The 18,086-nt window shown below is 45.5% G+C and overlaps 1 protein-coding gene across 1 annotated transcript; it reads left to right on the forward strand.

Moving 5' to 3' along the window:
* The first annotated feature begins 954 nt into the window (after window positions 1-954).
* Window positions 955-7,934, forward strand: slx9 (SLX9 ribosome biogenesis factor). The gene is made up of 6 exons (XM_061032431.1): window positions 955-1,264; window positions 2,658-2,778; window positions 5,470-5,538; window positions 7,150-7,327; window positions 7,410-7,475; window positions 7,573-7,934. The coding sequence occupies exons 1-6, from the start codon at window positions 1,064-1,066 to the stop codon at window positions 7,697-7,699; spliced, it is 762 nt and encodes a 253-aa protein (XP_060888414.1). The 5' UTR covers window positions 955-1,063; the 3' UTR covers window positions 7,700-7,934.
* The last annotated feature ends 10,152 nt before the right edge of the window (window positions 7,935-18,086 follow it).

Consider the following 18,086-nt stretch of genomic DNA (forward strand, 5'->3'; position numbering starts at 1 on the left):
ATATATATATTTATTTGCCTCTAAATAAACCATGTGGTGATAACACAGACTGCAAATATGAACGGACCCATCTGTTCCTGCAGAGGGCGCCGGAGTCCCATCGTTGGCAGTCTCCATGCTGGAAATGCTGTCTCTAAATTTCAGTCTCACCTGTGCTCCGGCAGCCAACCTCTAGTGGACACTTGGGGAACTGCATTGTTCAACACCAAATACTTTTTCAATTACATTTCTTTACTTAATTGTTTTATTGTTATATTCATACACATTTACAAGCTATACATTAATAACTTATTGAAGCAGAACAAACAGACTTAACGTAGGAAAATAACAGAACTTGGTTCAAATTATTAAACAAGTAAAAAAAAAACAATCAAAACAACAACATTTTAAGGCATTTCATTATTAAGGTAATTTTTAAGTAATTTAAAGAGATCTTTGGCACATTTGGATTTCAAGAATTTACACCGGATGTTGCCGTTTGGGAGTTAAAGGCAAAGCGGAACCTTCTTTCTGATCGGTTTCCAATCGGTCCATTTACCCGGAACACCAGCCACGCTTGTGATGTCAACAACGTCAAGCCAGCGGGTGTTGTCATGATTATTTCCGGTTTTCTTTCAGATTAAGCTGTTTTATCACATCAGAGCGGCAATTTTATACGTGAAAAATAGAATACGGAATAAATTGAGCACACGACGGTAACAGGAAATGTTTTAAATAATTATTCTCCAATTGTTACACCTTTCAGAATATCCTACGTTTAGCCTGCTGTTTAAAATGTGCCAAAATAAATTAAATTCAATTAAAATATTAACACTGAAGAAGCTGTAACAAATGGAATTTATGTGTGATAATGTATTAATACTTAATAATTGTATTTTATTCATGTAAAAATAATAATACAAAGAGATACTCTTGATATGAAGAGCGAGACAAATGCCAACTTTTAATTTGAAGGCATCGCGTCAGTTTCCGGTGCTAGCATCACACGCTGTGGACTCACCGGGGAGCAGCTGCGCGTCTGCCTCAGATTAACGTGATATAAAGTTGTTAAGGTTGAATTAAAATGGTTGGAAAGATAAAACATGTCCGTCAGAAGATCCATCAGGAGGCGGTGAAGCTCGACAGGCCGAGCAGCCTCACGCACACGCCGGGATCCGAGGCTCTCTCTGCGGGTCCAGAGAAGCCTCCTGCTGCCTCGTTTTTCTCCATCAAGCCTCCACTTCTGGAAAACAAGAGGAGTGACACCTCCACAGATGTTAAACAGGTGTGTTTTTAATAAATAACCCGTCAGGTGGGAGGATTTTTAACGACAGGTGAACCGAGACTGCGTGGTAGCTTTTTACAATTCCTCTGTAAATATCACAGCTTTGTTTAGATGTCTCACTCCTCTTGAAAAAGACAAAACCAAATCTGAAACCCAAATTACAGCCCAGTTCTAAATGTTAATAAATTGTATGATAAATAAACTGCAGGAGAATTATCAAAACTAACAAATACATTTCAAAGTTATGTTTTAAAAGTGTTTGCAGTTTCTTAGTTTAAATTTGCAAATCCCATTTTTTGCATTTTCAATCTGAGTTTGCAAAATCAAAACAGTTTGACAGTGTCATTTTAATGTCCAATTCTTTTCTCAGCAGCACCAAAATGAAAAACTGCAGGTATGCTACTTCAGGAGCATGCCGGCGTTGTTTGTGTCATGCCAGTTTTGCCAGTGAGAAGATGTGCGCTTAGTTTTTGCAGCGTAAGTTCATCGGTATCTGCCGTGGCCGGTGGCATGCCAGTCCGAGGTTTAGCGTCATGTACCGCTCGTCTCAGTACTACACCGCTTTTCCTGTTCAGGGTCGTGGTGGGCTGGAGCCGATCCCAGCTGTCATTGGACGAGAGGCTGGGGTTACACCCTGGACTGATCACCAGACACACTCACATTCACACCTACGGTCGATTCAGAGTCTCCAGTTAACCTAACGAGCATGTGTTTGGACTGAGGGAGGAAGACGGAGAGAACCCACACATGCACGGGAGAGAACATGCAAACTCCACACAGAGAGGCTCCTGTCAGACGGGGATTCAAACCAGGAACCTCCTCGCTGTGAGGCGACAGCGCTAACCACTGACACACCAGTCAGCCCCCATCATGATGCTTACTGTCAATTAATACCAGTCGTTTTACTTTACGGCCTTTACTGCCATAAGTTCATTTTTTAGTCTTTATTGACCACTTTACAGCAACGTTATGATGTTGCTGGTGTCAGAGACGAGCGGTACACGGCGCTGACCGCCATCAGCCACGGCAGATACCGATGAACTTACAGTAATGTGTTGAAAACTGAGCTCACATGTCGCTGAAAAACTGGCATGACACAAACGACACCGGCATGCCGGGGCAGTTTTCGATCTCACCCTTTCTTTTTTCTTGCTCTCACTTTTGTTCCCGGACTCCAAATGTTTTGTTTGCAAATCCAAAATGTTGCAGTTATTTTTGGTGGATGTGTTATAACATTTCTCTGTGTCGCTCCGGCTGACAGAGTTCAGCTCAGCGACTAAATAAAAATGTTGGGTTCACGATTTCATTTGGCAAATATCCAATCAGAGTTACATGTGTTGATCCATTTTATTCACAAATGAGTGATGTAATCTGATGATGTGTTTCCTGTCAGACTCTTGCAGAGAGCTCGTTCCCCGCTGGGATCTTTGCCGGCACTAAGATAACGCCAGAGAACCTCGTACAGACGCTGAAGTTTGAGGACCCTCCAGATGTGCCCACACCTGTTCAGAAAGGTAAATTAACCTCTGACCTCACAGGGACTGAAGAGACTCTCTGCAGGGTGGAGCTCTGTGAGCACAGAACAGTTTCTGTTAACTGGAAATGATGCAGAAATGAACAAACTGCACACAGAAGGTGCTCATCATAGGTATCATTTAAGACCCAGTGAGGTGCTGTGTTGCCTTCTGTGTCCACTAGATGGCGTATTAGAGTTATAAATGTCCTGTGGATCCTCTGCAGACTCCAGGGAAGGTTTTGGGGGATTTCTGGGCTCTAATGAAGCAGCTGGATGTTTCCTCCGGCTTCAGAGAGACTGGATCAGAAACAAACAGAATATTCACACAGAGAGGGAGGCGGGAGGGGGGGGGTGTTAACATCTCTGAGTGTGTGAAGAAGAGGGCCTAGTTGCTAAGCACGCCATGCAGCTTGGAGCCTCACCACATGAAGCTGGATGTTATTTATAGAGCAGGCGATGTTTAATTTTAGCTCGTGCATGAAATCAAGGTTCAGCTGCTGCAGCAGAGTCCCCGCTCTGCAGCTGGAGGACACCTAGGATGCTGCTGCTGCTGCTGCTGCTGCTGCCTCGCTCTGATGACTTCTTCTCATCCTGCTCTCTTTAATGAGCTCATAATAACACAACGTTTCATTAAAGGAAACCAAATGAAAGCTGCAGGAGAACAGAGTGTGTTAGTGGTTGTAGATGTAGAAGAGGGGAGTGTTTAGGGATCTCTTGAAGGTGGAGAGTGAGGGGGGGGGGGGGGGGTCTGTAGGTTTTCCAGATGGGAAATGATGGGGGGGGGCTTTATAGGTAATGAGGGAGGGGGAGCCTGTGGAGGTCATTAAGGACGGGGGTGATGTGGTCCGAGCTGCAGGAGTGTGTGAGAAGACGAGCTGCAGGATTCTGGGATATATTGTAGTTTCTTGAGTTTCTTGATGGCGCAGTGTGTAAGTGATGGATGCGTGGGTGAGGGTCTCAGCAGCTCAAGAGGAGAGGGATGGACGGAGGCGGGAAGTGCGGCTGAATATCAAAAAAAATTCTCTGCTTTGACGGCTTTTGCAAACTCAATCCAGCCCCCCCCCCCGCAGCCCCCCTCCCCTTAAGAACTCTTCAGTTTCTCACCCAGAGCCCATTTTCATCTCTTCATCATCACCAGCTCCTCATGCACATCATCATCATCATCATCATCATCACCTCCCTCTCTGCACGCTCTGCTGCTCGCCTTATTATGATGAAGAGGAAAGACGACAGCTCTGCAGAGACAGAGACGGGTCGGGAACTAGAAAGACTTCACGAGAGAGAGAGAGAGAGAGAGAGATGATGATGATGATGATGATGGTCTGCCTGACATGATGAAGAAATGGTCATCAGAGAGAGAGAGGAGGAGGAGGAGGAGGGGGGCGGTCCTCAGGGAGCTGACCTCAGCATGAAGAGGAGTCAGGGTCTGTCCTCGGGGGTCTGGTTGTGAAACCATACCTCTGATTAGATGGGGGGGGGGGGGGGGGGGGGGTCTTTACACTGAAGGACGACACACAGCGTCTTTATTCAAACACTAATGAGACAAAGAGAGATATCACTTTATTCATGCAGAACGATAACCAGAGGAAGAACACGACACAGTGAGGAGAGAAGCTCGAGTCCCCGCTGGCTGTGTTGTTGTTGTCGGCGCCGTGTTCACATGGACGGGACGGCCCGCTCCTCCCCTTGCATTTTTTTATTTTTGTCAACATAGCAGAAATTTTTAACTTTGATACGATCCAGTAGAAAATCAAACGATACCGGGTGTTTGTTGGTTACCACGGCAACAAGAATAGAAATCTGAGAGGCGCCAAATATCGGGAGAGTGAACAGAATCGTTGCAGCCACCGCGGGGCGACCTCGGCCCTTTGCTGCATGTCGCCCCCCCTCTCCCCTGACCCCCCTTTATCGTTTATACTGAAGGTGTGCAGGAAGTCTGTGAGGATGTGAGGATGGATGGGGGGGTGGGGGGTGGGGGTAACCACAGATCTCCATTTCAGCCTCCAGCAGGAAGACGATGCCACCGTCGGGAGCACAGCGGTGGTTAAGACCCCCCCCCCCCCCCCCCCCCATAGCGATCATGTTTCTGCTCCTCGGCCCACATGAGAGTCTCCAGCAGCAGATTTCTATCTCTGCGTGTTCTCGTCTGTTTGTGATGACAGATGAAGACGAGTCGGATAAAAGCGCCTGTCGGAACACGCCGCGTGATGAATATCGGGGTCAGGGGATACGTGGAGATATCTCTGTTGTTCTCAGCGCTGATGAACGCGCTCCGTTTTAAACAGACTGTTTATCACCCAGTCAGACGAGCGAGCGGCTGTCAGAGTCTCCGTCTTCAGGTTCAGAAAATATTTAATGATTGTATTTCTGTCCCACCTCGTCTCCCCCCCCCCCCCCTCGAGGGCGTCCTGACCGCGGGGGGGCGTCAAGGTGTGCTGATAAAAAAGACACAGGGTGGATGTTTAGTCAAAGAGGGAGGAGAGAGAGGGGACGCCGTCTGTGTGTTTCTCTTTATCCGACTCTTCTCCTAAATGTTCATCATGAATCCAACATCTTGTTTAAAGAGGGGCGGGGCTTATTCTGTTAAAGCTCTGGAGGTAGAGCTGCAGGATCTGTTTGTGCCTCTGTGTATTTAAGGTGTGTGTGTGTGTGTGTGTGTGTGTGTGTGTGTGTGTGTGTGTGTTCACAGGTCCAGAGGAGAGGAAGCTGAAGTCAAAGAAGGAGAAGATGAAGGAGAGGAGGGATCGATGGCTCCACAGTGAGTTGTGATTCTGTCCACTTTTATATTTCATGAACTGATTGTTTCATACAGATTCTAACACTTGACCTTTTACAGTCACTATTAAATTACACCAGGGATTCGTCCGGAAATTAACCTAATTAGTTTTAAAATATTGTGAATTAAATAAACCCCCCAAAAAATAATATATTTAACCCAACACAGCTTATCCTAGTACTTATTTTATATTTGTTTGTGAAATTCTCAAAATAATGTATACGCCACACGGAGCGTTGCATCACCAAACAATTTAATTATAACAAAAATATCCCTTTAATTAATCCCTTTGTAACCCCAAAATAAACTAAAAGACTCCAACAAAAGAAATATACATTAAGAACCCCGAAAGTTCTGATTGAATTGTCTTTTTGTCTCTTTTTATAGTCCGGCCGTTCGCTCCTCCGAAACGTTTTTCTCGGGGGAAAAAAAACCTCAAGTAATCCAACAAAAAATCAACCGGTCGCTGCTATACCAGAACGAAAAAAGAAACGATCTCACCAAAATCCAAGCAGAAAGAATAATCCGGTCAGTCGGACCTCCATTGTTCCAGCCCGACCAAAAATAATTTTCTTGAGTTTTCTTATGACCCAACACACACAGACGTGCAGCACTGTTTTCTTATTATAAAACACTTTTACTACACACAGATTATGTTTTCTCTCGCAGCTGCAGAAAAGTTTTCCCGAGTTTTCCTATTTCCGACCTTTTCCCCTGCGCCACATCCTGCCTTTATAACCTCGGTGATTGATCCACACACACACATTTTGTGCATCAATGGAATATTTGTTGCCATAAATGATACAAACGTTTCAATACTTTAGGCCAACACCTTTTTTGTTTCTTTCTTTGAAACACCTTAATTCATCATTTTTTTTACAGACACTTAAACCATTTCGTGGCAAGATCGAAAAGGAAATCGATTCTTTAAACAAACGTGACGTCAGAATGTGAGGCGGTGGGCCGGATGTTGGACCCTCAGCTGTGGCCAGAGAGAGAAACATGGTGGAGCTCAGTGAAGCTGCAGGGTTAATTGTGACGTTTAACCCCCAACTCGTCTCCTTTTGTAGCGACCGGCTCTGAAACCGAACTCCGAGGCGCCGAGTCGATGGGTCTCCTGAGTAACACGACTCAGATCCTGCTCGGGGGATAATTAGCAGCTAATGGCGCCCGCTGAAACCAGAGAGCGGCTCCACACGGCCGACACTTTGCAGGAATCAGAAGAAAAAACGAGAGCGAGATTAGGTCTAATGGGATCGTGGACGCGGAGAGGACGACGCGAGCGAGCTGCGGTGAAAAACACGATGTTTGACGGCGGTTTTAACAGCTCTCTCTCTCTCTCTCTCTCTCTCTCTCTCGGGCGGCGTGGAAGAAAAAACTTCCCAAACTCAAATGTTTGCAGAGCTGCAAGAAAGCGTTCGTCTTTAGCTGTGTTCAGATGCTTCTGCAACGCCAAAACTCACAGACTTGGACGCACAAAGACGTGATGACGGCTGAGCTTAGGTTCTGCAGAAATGATTAATAAGTCGTGTTTCCTCTGACGGCGCCCTCTCTCTCTCTCTCTCTCTCTCTCTCTCTTCCTCCCCCTCTCAGAGATCAGCTCCATCAAACAGGCCAAGGAGCGCCAGGCGGCCGAGGCTCGCCGCCAGGCCACGCCCGTGGTGGGCGACATGAGGCCGCTGGCCGACGCTCTGCCGGAGCTCTCTCAGCTCATCGCTCCCACCGCCGCCACGGCCCCCGCTGCTCGCCGCAAGAGCAGGAAAAACAAAGTGTGAGTGTTTGTGGCGTCGGGTTTCACTGTCGTGTTTGAGCTCTTATTGTGAAGGTCACGTGTCTGTGTCTCGTCCCCGCAGCCCCGTGAAGAGACCCGAGCCCACAGACTTCAGTCAGATGAAACAGTCACACAAACGCAAACTCCTGTGAGCGTCTAACTTTCTTCTTCTTCTGCATGCGAAACGTCAACATCCTGCAAATGTGACGCGTCTGAACGTTTGTTTTCTCCCGCTCTGATCGCAGAGAAGCGGAGACGAGCCGGTTCAGCGACGCCGTCAAGACGCTCTCGGCCAAAATGAATCCTCTGGCCGACATCGGGGAGCAGCTGAGGAAGAGGATGAGGCAGGAAGAGGAGCAAGGGCCGAGCTAACGGCGACGACTCGACTCCGAGAGAGACTCAGGTTTCCACCGAGGTTCAAATAAAGTAATTGTATTTTTAAAACCCGAGCTCGTTTGGTTTTTATTTATTCTGGGTCCCTGAACGTCTCGAGCACGTCTGACTGATCTGAGACACAGAGTGTAGGTTTTTCTAAATGTTGACTGTGACGTATTTAATCGTTATCTTGATTTCCTCGCCAAAATAAAACACAGGAAGTTGAATCATCGAGTGTTTCCTGTTGTCGTCCTTTTTTCAATCCAAACCCTGTGAGAATGAAAACAAAGCTGCGTCCTTTCCACCCACGCTCGACCAATTTTCACTATCTTCTCATCGGACCGAAGATCAGCTACAAAACACGCTTGTGACTCATCAGCGGTAACCAAGGCGACGCCTCCGATGATCCGTGTAGACCGGCGTCTTAACACGCGAGACTCTGGAGTGAATGGAAATGCAGACAAACTGCGTCTTTATTCTGCATCTGAGGCGTGAATGTGACTCCATAGAAGTCTATGATAACAGTTCTGAGAAGTCGGCGTCACCTCGTTGTGACTTCTGGCTTCTAAAGAACAAAGATGGCGTCCACCAGAGCTCCAATCTCTTGGCTTCAAATTGTCTGCGGTGTGAACTCATCAGCTCTAAAACATGTAAGAAGATCTGTTAGAGATAAAGCAAACGATCCCCCCTCCCTCTCTCTCTGCTCAAACCTTTGCTATGATTAGATTAGAGGTAAGAAAAACCCAATCAATACACGGATCCGAGCTGCGGCGGCGGCGTCCCATTAGGCCTCATTAATAATTCACTGTGAGGGAAAAGTAATCAGAGCTCATCGTTAGAGACCGTCCACATTATTCTGTCCACTTTCATCTCTGACACACACACAGGTGAGGACACACCTTTACCTGCACTGTTGTGTCGTTTAGTCGTCCCACATTCCTGCCTCTTCACCGGCTGATACTCGGTGACAGAAGAGGATGATGGGAGAAAAAAAACAAAAAAAAACAGCGGCAGGAAGTGGATTAAAGAGCCAAGCTGCAACAAGTCTCCTGAACGATGCGAAAGGAGGAGGTCGTCCACCTGTCCACACCTGACTTATTCCCTCAGTCAACATTGCAGGTATTCCTCCACACGGCAGGATGTTCATTTAGTAAAGTATAGTCCTGTTAAGAGTCAAATAGACCAGAAAGAAGGGGAGGGGTTAGGGGGCGGGGCTAAGAGTGATTGACAAGTAGCAAAGAAAATCACCTTTTTCCATTTATTTCCACTTTAAGAAGTTGAATGTTGAGTTTTTTTTGTGAGATGCACATTCTTAACCTCGCCCTCCATTTTAGCTCCTCCCCCCCAGTCCTTATATGGTCACTTCTGGCTGCAGTAAAAACAAGATGGTAGAACATTTTGTCCTTTGCGGCACGCTTGTTTCGCATTATTTTGGATAATCGTGTGTTTTTTTGGGTACACGAGGCACAACAGAAAGAGGCTATAAAAGCTATAAATGTTTTATCTACATGTTTAAAATACATGTTCTGATTCTAAATATTTAGTTTACATTCTAAATATTTAGAAATCAAAGCTCAATATTTATAAAAATCAAAACTCAATATTTAGAGTCTTAACTAAATATTTAGTTTATATTCTAAATATTTAGCTTTGATTTTTAATATTTACAATCTCAGCTAAATATATGGGATCAGCGGTAAATATTTAGAATCAGGACATGTATTTTAAACATCTATATATAACATTTAGATAAAACATTTGGATATAATATTTAACATTTATATTTGCCAATGAAATGATCTTACGTTTTTATTCACAAAAGTAAATATGACAAAGTTCACAAATATTTCTCTGAATGTGAATAAAAAGTGTTTTTTTTTGTTTTTTTTTTAGGGTTAAATGTGGAGAAATGTTGTTGTTATTTGTAGTGTACGCAACTTTAAAATCGGCGCCCCATAGATGCCCCCATGGTGATAGTACCTCAACTTTGAACCCTTAACAGTGATATTTGAACTCTGCACGTAAACAAACTCCATGAATAAAAACTGAAGGATTTTATAATGTGAGGTCACTGACCGGAGACGAGTTGAGATGATTTAATGAAAACATGAACGGATGTTTCTGTTCATGGAAAGCTGCTTCATATTCATGTTCAGAGTCTATTTATAGGACCACACGTGTACTTCTGCATATTTCTCCCCTCATGAACAAACACCTGAGTGTATTTAACAATCCGCTGCTCTCCAGTCGCTCCTCTCCACTGACTCTGTCCTCAGAGGATGGAAACACATCCGCCCGCTCTCTGCGCGATCCTCCAGCATCACGATTATCAGACCATCAAACGCTGTGTGTGTGAATCCACTGTCAGATCAAACAGGACCTGATGGAGACCCTCACGTTGTTGAACGCTCTGATGAACGGCGTGTGGGCGCGCTCGCTTTCATCCTCAAACCTCAGAGGTTATTTCTGACTCTGCACAGAGCAGCTGCTTCATCCACTTATTGAAATAAAGACAGTGATTCATTACTGCGGAGCCACACGGGTGTCACTGCTACAGGTTCCTGTTGGGGGAATGAGACACCAGACTTCATTCAGAGAGACTCAGGCTGAGCCTCACACGACTCAGGAGTTGTTGATATTTAACTTTTTACCTGACAGTAGCTACCTTTCTCTGGGTCTCCATAATTATAGTTTCAATAAATATAGTCTAAACTTTTACTGAAGACATCTTATGTTTCACTCTGACATCAGAGGGAGACGGTGAGTCATTCTGTTACTGAGTTTGTGTTTTCACCCTCAGGCCACCGTACGATGTGTAGTCACACACACACACAAACCTGTCCTGTGAGTAACGAGGAGAGGAATCTGAACAGTAGTGAGTGTTTAAACAGAAGTGTAGTCACTGCAGGACTTCTGTCTGATTTAAAGTTAGAGCTCAAGTCCACATGAACTCGAGTCCACCTGAGCTCGGGTCCAGCGGAGCTCGAGTCCCACGCAGACACCTCACAGATACTTTACTTCACAAGAAGAAATAAAGGAGCGTCACATTGAGAGCATCAGAATACAAAATTACGGAAGCTGATTAGAGAAATAATTAGAGGCATGTTTTGGCCCTAATCAGCTTCCGTAGAATTCACCTGAAGAAACGCACAGAGACCTGAATCATTACAAACAGCTGTTAAAGAAATTCTTGTGTTGCTGTGGGCTGTTGTCTCTTTAATTCTTATAAACTCATATTTAAAAAATACAGAAACAAACAGACACTTTTAGGGAAAATAAAGGATTTTTGTTATTTAAAATGTTATTTATATATTATATTTTATGCATCTTTGTTTTTCCATTCTCTGCTTGTTCGGTGCAGTGTGTATTTGTGTTGCACATGGTGAATAACCCCCCCCCCCCCGCTGTGCCCAATCAGTGTGTGTGTGCTCGTGCGTAATGCGCCAATGTGTGGCCTCATTTCTCTGCGCCCACCTCTCCCCTACTGTCCAATCAGAGTGTAGAGATTTCAGAGCAGTCAGGAAAGACCTCTCCTGGCTCGCATCTCCCAGAGATTCCTTCTTTTCTTTTTTTTTTTGTAATCTCTCTCCCTCTCCCTCTCCCTCACTCCCCGCACAGCCCCGCACCACCATTAGCGTGATCTCCGCGGAGTTCTGACGCCGCTGCAGCATCACCGGCTCCGGGGACGTTTAGTGGACTCCTCGGACCCTCAGACTGACAGCAGGTTCACGCAGCAGCTCACCGTGAGTGCCCGTTAATTGGTCGCTTTTCATTAATTTTCTTATTTTCTGTCTGAGTTCACATATTTACAGCGTCCTTCATCCTTGCAGTCAAGACTCCATTTAGAAATGTGTCTATTTAAGAGCTGTTCGCTTTACCTTGTAAATACGGAGCTCAAGAAAGACCACACCAACACATTAATACAAACAAAGTACACTCATTAATTCGGCGTGTGTTGTAAGTGGAAATCTGCTGTTCTGTTTGTCTAATTACAACTTAGTTAAGAGGCTACCGCTGCTCTTACAACGCGAGCGGGTGAATTCTGGTGGAAGAAAACTGAGCAGTTTGTGGTTTTATTATTTGATCTACGACGGCTGTGTGTTCTGTTTCTATGCCGAATTGAAGGCTCAGCCCACTTTAACTAGATCTTTGTTTTAATTAAACTATAACGTTTTTTATTCCTGTATAAAGCCGAGTTTTCTTAAATTAGCGGATTATTCAATGACGTTCGGTGTGAGCTTCTCATCGCGAGGGAAAGCGCAGAGCACGACTCCTGAAATATCTGCTGCACATCATAAAATCCTGAAATTTCTCAAATATAAAAAATAAATATATAAATAATGTTATTTCTGTTTTTAGTCATGTTTTACTATTTAGACTAAATCAGCTGATTTGTTCACATTTAACCAAACCTTGTGAGAAAACGGCTGATTTTTATAGTCAGGTGGAAATGTCATAATTTAAGAGAAGAAATATTATTAATAGTTGACTTTTTCATAACTCATGCACTGCAGAGGAACATTTCTTCTACCCTGATAAAAAAAGGTATTTTAAAGATGAACCAGAGGTCCCAAACTGGACTCAAACTGCAGGTGTTAAAATAAGATGCTTGTTTTAGACGTGTTAGGAGATTTCCATCACAGCCAGTAACGACAGAAGAAATGTTACAAATTAAATGTTTCTCAGCTCTTATTGAGCTCGAGTGCAGCAAAAATCTAAAGAGTATTATGAGTTTAGAAAGTCCTTATTGGTAGTTTCACTGTTTCTGTATTTCTTTGCGTCTAATGACTCTGTTTTAAAAGCTGATTCAGGGTCACAGGCTGCAGGCCTCTGGACCCTCCGCGTGTGATGGGCCCCAGAAAGCGTTCCCCTTTTTCGCTCTGCTTCCTGTTTCTGCAGGACAATCCTCCGCAGTATGTTTCATGACATCATGATGAAGTGGAAAGAAAGAAGCGTTCGTCCCCCTCGTTTGTTTCTCTTCACTCGCTCTGGTTTGAGCTTCTCGTGGTGACAGTCGGCGTCGGCCTTGCCTTAATGGACGCTGTGTGTAAAAATCAATAAGAAGCCACGAGGCAGCGTTAGAGGGACTTTCATATAAACGATGTGGAAGCTGCTGCTGCAAGCGTCTTATATCTACAGAGATTTCAACAACAACAACGCCGTGAAGAAGCTCATCGCTCCGCCGTCTTTGCTGTTTTTACACCAAACAGAAAGTTTTAAAAAAAGGGGGTCAGCAGAAGAGGTCAACTTGAAATACCAAAAGGCCTAGAGGTGAACCCTGGGGTACTCCTCTATGAACTTTCTAACTTCATAGGCACTGAAAAGAGCTGACGATGACCAAGAAGCTAAAACTAAAAAGCCTCAGTCAGACCGACTGTTTCTACGTGTCCGATGAAGAATAATTTAGTCCTGAAATAAAAATCTGAATTCGTCCTCGCTGGGATCAGTCTGTTGACTCTCTACGCTTTGACTCTTTCAGAATAAGAGCGTTAATCCTGCTCTTCTTTGAGAGAGGTCGGTATCGCACTGAGTTCATTAAAAGCTCGTGTTATGGAGACAGATCAGCAGAGCGAGGGAACAAAACGCCCTCGGCTGCAGCTGAACGCCTTTTCTGTAAATTCATTTGTGCTGCGATTACTTCTGGCCCCTGCACGGCTTCGCCTCGACTCGCTGCGGGCTCGCTCGTGTCTCCCACTTAGCCTACATGCACGGAAATAGAAGTAAAAAGGCGGAGGACAGAATCATGTTCTCTTCATGCATGAGTATTTAAAATCAGTTAGTGTGACTCAAACGGTGGAGATATGAAGGAGAAGAGGAGGCGGGACTTAGAATTTAACCAACACTGAGCTCTGTTTGACATTTTTAGATTATTTTCATCTTCATTTTTGAATGTCAACTTGAAACCATGAGAGCGTCTCTGTGACAGAGGAGCAGGTATAAAAGGATCAAGCGTGATTCACACGTCTTCCTCCGTCTCTGTACTCGTCTCTCCGTTAGATCTCAGACTTAACCTCGGGTCGAGCGCCATGGCTCCTCTCTCGGGGGATTAGCCGGGTGGTCTGACCGTTTTTTAGACGTCTGAATCCTCTTTTACACAATGAAGGTTCTTCAAGATTAACCCCGTGTGTCTCCCCTGATCCAGTCTGCTGTTCCTTCAGAATAAGAGTCTTTTATTTGAAGTCAGAAGAAAAGCTGGAACTTTATGTTTATTCCATGAAACGCAAAGAAACCGACCAATGGACGCAGAGCAACGAGTCTGGTGTGTTTGTGGTTAAATAAAATCTGTTTCCTTTTTGTCAGAGAGGGAGAGAAAGTCACCAGACTTCATCAACAAAAACAGGAAGTGACCTCTCCGTCTCGGCCTCAGAGCGTGAGCCGATGGTCGAGATGCCCGGGGACGAACAAGCGCTCCTCTTTTATCTTAATGACAGCCGTATCCCGCGGCGACGGCTGGACAGAGAGGAAGTGTCCTCATCTCGGAGACATGACGGAGGACGAGAGGCGGGATGTCTGGAGGAGGCGGGAGTGGTTTCAGTTCGTTGTTAAGCTCGTTAAAAAAGCTGAGTCATGTTTCATCCTTCTTTTAAGAGATGAGTCAGGGCGTCTGCTGACTGGATTGTGAAATTCTCTGACAGATGGTAGCAGCTGCTCTCGTAAAAACAGGCTGGAGTCACACCTGCTCAGGTGAGAAACAAATGTGTTTGTTTACGTCTTCATGAAGATGTGAGATCAGAAAAACATGGAAGAGTTCTGCGGCTCTGCTCTAACATCTCCTCCAACTGAAACATCAGCTGATGAAACATATCGAGCGCCCGGCGTGTGAATCTCTGCAGCTCCTCGTCTCCGTCGATACTCCGTCTGACTTCTGCCGCGTCAGATTCTGAGACGCTGACGGGCGTCCTTCCCAGAATCCTCTCTGCACTCAGCGATATCTGTCTTCCTGTGTGGTGTCGCTCCGAGCCCAGCGTCTTTAATATTTCATCTCTCTCTCTCTCGCTCTCTCTCTCTCTCTCTCTCTGATGAAGTCGAGGCTCATTAGACGCGTCGGGCTCACCTGCTCTGTGATGCCTTCAGGCTCAGGTGTGGAGGGTTGTTTTGATTTGAACACACAGACATGGTGTGTGTGTGAGTCAGGAGTGTTTATGATACCTGTGATAAGAGCACAGATCTGGACCTGTGTGCACACTTTGTCTTGTTGTCTTTAAAGTTTAAAGACCAAAGGAGAGAAAAGAAAAGGTGCAAGCTGCAGTCCTAAACTTGTACCTTTTTAAAGTTGTAAACGGGAGTCACGACAGGCCCGGATACCTCGTACCTGACTCAGCTGACGCCAGAAAACAGCTCATAATTCGATCTTTGATTCAGCATGAAGTGTTTGTTTGTCTGGGTAAATGTTGTGCAGGCGAGCAGAGCTCCTGCAGGGATTTCAAATCTGCTTCATGAAGGAGGAAAACATCTGAGGACTTGTTTTTTAGATAGATAGATATACTTTACTGTCTGTCCCAACAGAGACATAAATTCTCCTTCAACAATTCTTGAACAATAAACATTAAAAACAGAAAGTGCAGAACATTAAAAGAGGACTTAAAAACAACAGTTTCTAAAAAGGGGGGTCTATTTGATTTTGTTCAGAATGGTTATTGCAGAGGGAATGAAGGATTTTTTGTAGATGATTTTCCGGGCCAGAGGGAATTTGTAGCTGTAACTGGAAAGAGTGGTGGAGGGGGTGAGAGGCGTCCTCCCCAATTATACAGTTCGGAGAGGGTAGTTTGTGGTGAACCGATAATTTTGATTAACGATGTGGGAGAGTTTGGTTTTGTGTTTGGTGGTGAGGGAGTTGTACCAGGATGAGATGTTAAAAGTGAGGATGGATTCAATGAGTGATTGGTAAACCAGAGTTAAAATATGTTTGCTGACATTAAAACTCCTTAAAGACTGAGTGAGGTTCTTCTCTCCGCGGTGTTGAAGTTCTTATAGATAAAGAAACAGAACCTTGAATGCATCACGTCCTCTAATCAAGCAGCAGCTGTAAGTGATGACGCTGCAGGAAAAGCGACTCATCATCGTCTCTTCTGAGATAAAGTCACCTTGTCTCCCTGCAGCAGCAGCAGCACCCAGGGGTCAGTCACCCCCCCCCCCCCCCCTCCTCCTCTTGTCACAGCGTGGCCCCTGTCTGACACCCCGCCCCCCCTCCCCTCCCCACTCTGAAACAGAGTCGGTGATGAGATCCTCTCTGACGTCGCTCCAAACACATCATTAGATTTGAGATTTAAATCTGATTTATCGTCTCGTTTTCGATGCTCAGACTTTGAACGCCACTTCATCTCCACTTTGAATCAGAACACGACACTTCAGAGGAGAATCCCTTGTTTCACCGCGGACGGATCCCGTCTGTAAAACCAAAGAACGCCGCGTGTGAAAGCTGCCTCCCTGCCCTCGTGTGGTCGTCCTGTCAGGAGCGATCTCAGTAAGAATCGGGGTCAGCTCCGCGGCGAGAGGCGGCGTCCTCAGTTAACCCCTCTGCGTTTCTGACTCCACACGGGAACATCCACCTCCAGGCCGCGGCTGCACGAGCACGACGTCGAGGTCGAATCAGGTGGCGTCTGCATGATGGATCCTCCAGGAAGCTGCTGCAGGACGCTGTCATATCCCAGCAGACTGTGAACGCACCAGAGAGTGATGAAAGAAGACAAAAACAAACTCGCTGAGTTCACATTTTTACTGCTCGACCTTTGACCTCTGCGTCAGGAGTGAAGGTCACCAGTACATGCATTTGTGTTTTAACGTCCTGTGACGTCATTTCCTGAAATATCTCCACGAGCTTCACCTCCCTAAAAATCACTAACGAACACGATCAGCTGACGGCTTTCTTCAGATTCTCACGACCTCTAAAAACAACGTCACATCCAAATATGAATTTCCACTCATCGGAATGTCCATCGCATTATTTTCATTTTGGATTTTCAAGTTAAATCAAAAAGAGAAAAGAAAACAACATGCACAAACGTAAAAAGTTTCAAGTTTCTCCTCCACAAAAAAACAAAAAGGAAGCTGCAGGTTTGAACGGGATCACAGTGTGGGTTCGGTGTCGTTGAAGGTCATATGTGTGTGTGACCCTTTCCCGCAGCAGAGTGTCCCCCCGGGGGGCCTGCGTCCTCAGGTTTCACCTCGATGTCAATACAAAAGGCGAGTGAGAATGCGAGGGTAAATGACAAACTGTTAGCGTGTGTGTGTGTGTGTGTGTGTGTGTGTGTGACGGACGTTTCACCGCACAGGAAGAGACAGCCAATCGAACGGCCCCTGCGCCGCCGTAATTCAACAACACTCGGGGGACTCGTTCAGTCCAGATAAAAGCGCTGACACCAGAGACGAGGCTGATAAGGACGCTTTTATTTTGAAGGAAACCCTGAGCGCTCAGTCGTCCTGCAAGAAACACAAAGTTTCCATGTAGGAAAGTCTTCATGCAAGAAATCATCACTGCTGTTTTACTCTTTTCATCTGTGGCACGATGCGCCCACAGGTGCTCTGCAGACCGGAGGAATGACCTTCTCGATTTCACCTCCAAACACTCGAACAGAGTCAGAAGAGGCTCCCTGAGAGCGGAGATCAGGAGAGCTGTCTGCCGTTAAAATAAATCCACTGACTGACGGCTATTTCTCAGAGAAGACGACGACCACGAGAGGAGGACGATGTTTTCTGTCTCTGTTTGCAAATGTTCCTCTTTGTTCCTTTGGAGATAATCAATCAGCTGTTAAAAACTTCATCCACGTTTTTACATATTCTACATGTTTGCACGGCGAGCTGGTGAAGGCAGTTTGATTTCAAGTCAAAGAATCCAAAAGAAATGTCGACAAACTATCTTTAAAATCTCTGCAGCCCCCCGCCCCCTTATTCCCCTTTTTTTTAAATTTAAATGTAGAGTTGCAGAATTTAAAAATAGGTGTAGTGTCCCTTTAAGAAAAGTTACAGCGCTTCGTGTCCTCGTGTAGAAGGTGAAGGAGTCGTAAAGGTGACGCTAACACGCTGAAGCAGGAACACACACCCCTGCAAGGTCTGAATAACACCTCCTCTGCAGCTGTGTGTGTGTGTGTGTGTGTGTGTGTGTGTGTGTGTGTGTGTGTGTGTGTGTGTGTGTGTGTGTGTGTGTGTGTGTGTGTGTGTGTGTGTGTGTGTGTGTGTGTGTGTGTGTGTGTGTGTGTGTGTGTGTGTGTGTGTGTGTGTGTGTGTGTGTGTGTGTGTGTGTGTGTGTGTGTGTGTGTGTGTGTGTGTGTGTGTGTGTGTGTGTGTGTGTGTGTGTGTGTGTGTGTGTGTGTTTCCTCGCTGCAGGTTCTCTCTCCTCCGTCCCGTCACATCTGCCTCATCTGAGGGCGATTAAAGCAAACGCATG

Source organism: Labrus mixtus, chromosome 24 (assembly GCF_963584025.1).
Source record: "Labrus mixtus chromosome 24, fLabMix1.1, whole genome shotgun sequence".
Classification (NCBI taxonomy): domain Eukaryota; kingdom Metazoa; phylum Chordata; class Actinopteri; order Labriformes; family Labridae; genus Labrus; species Labrus mixtus.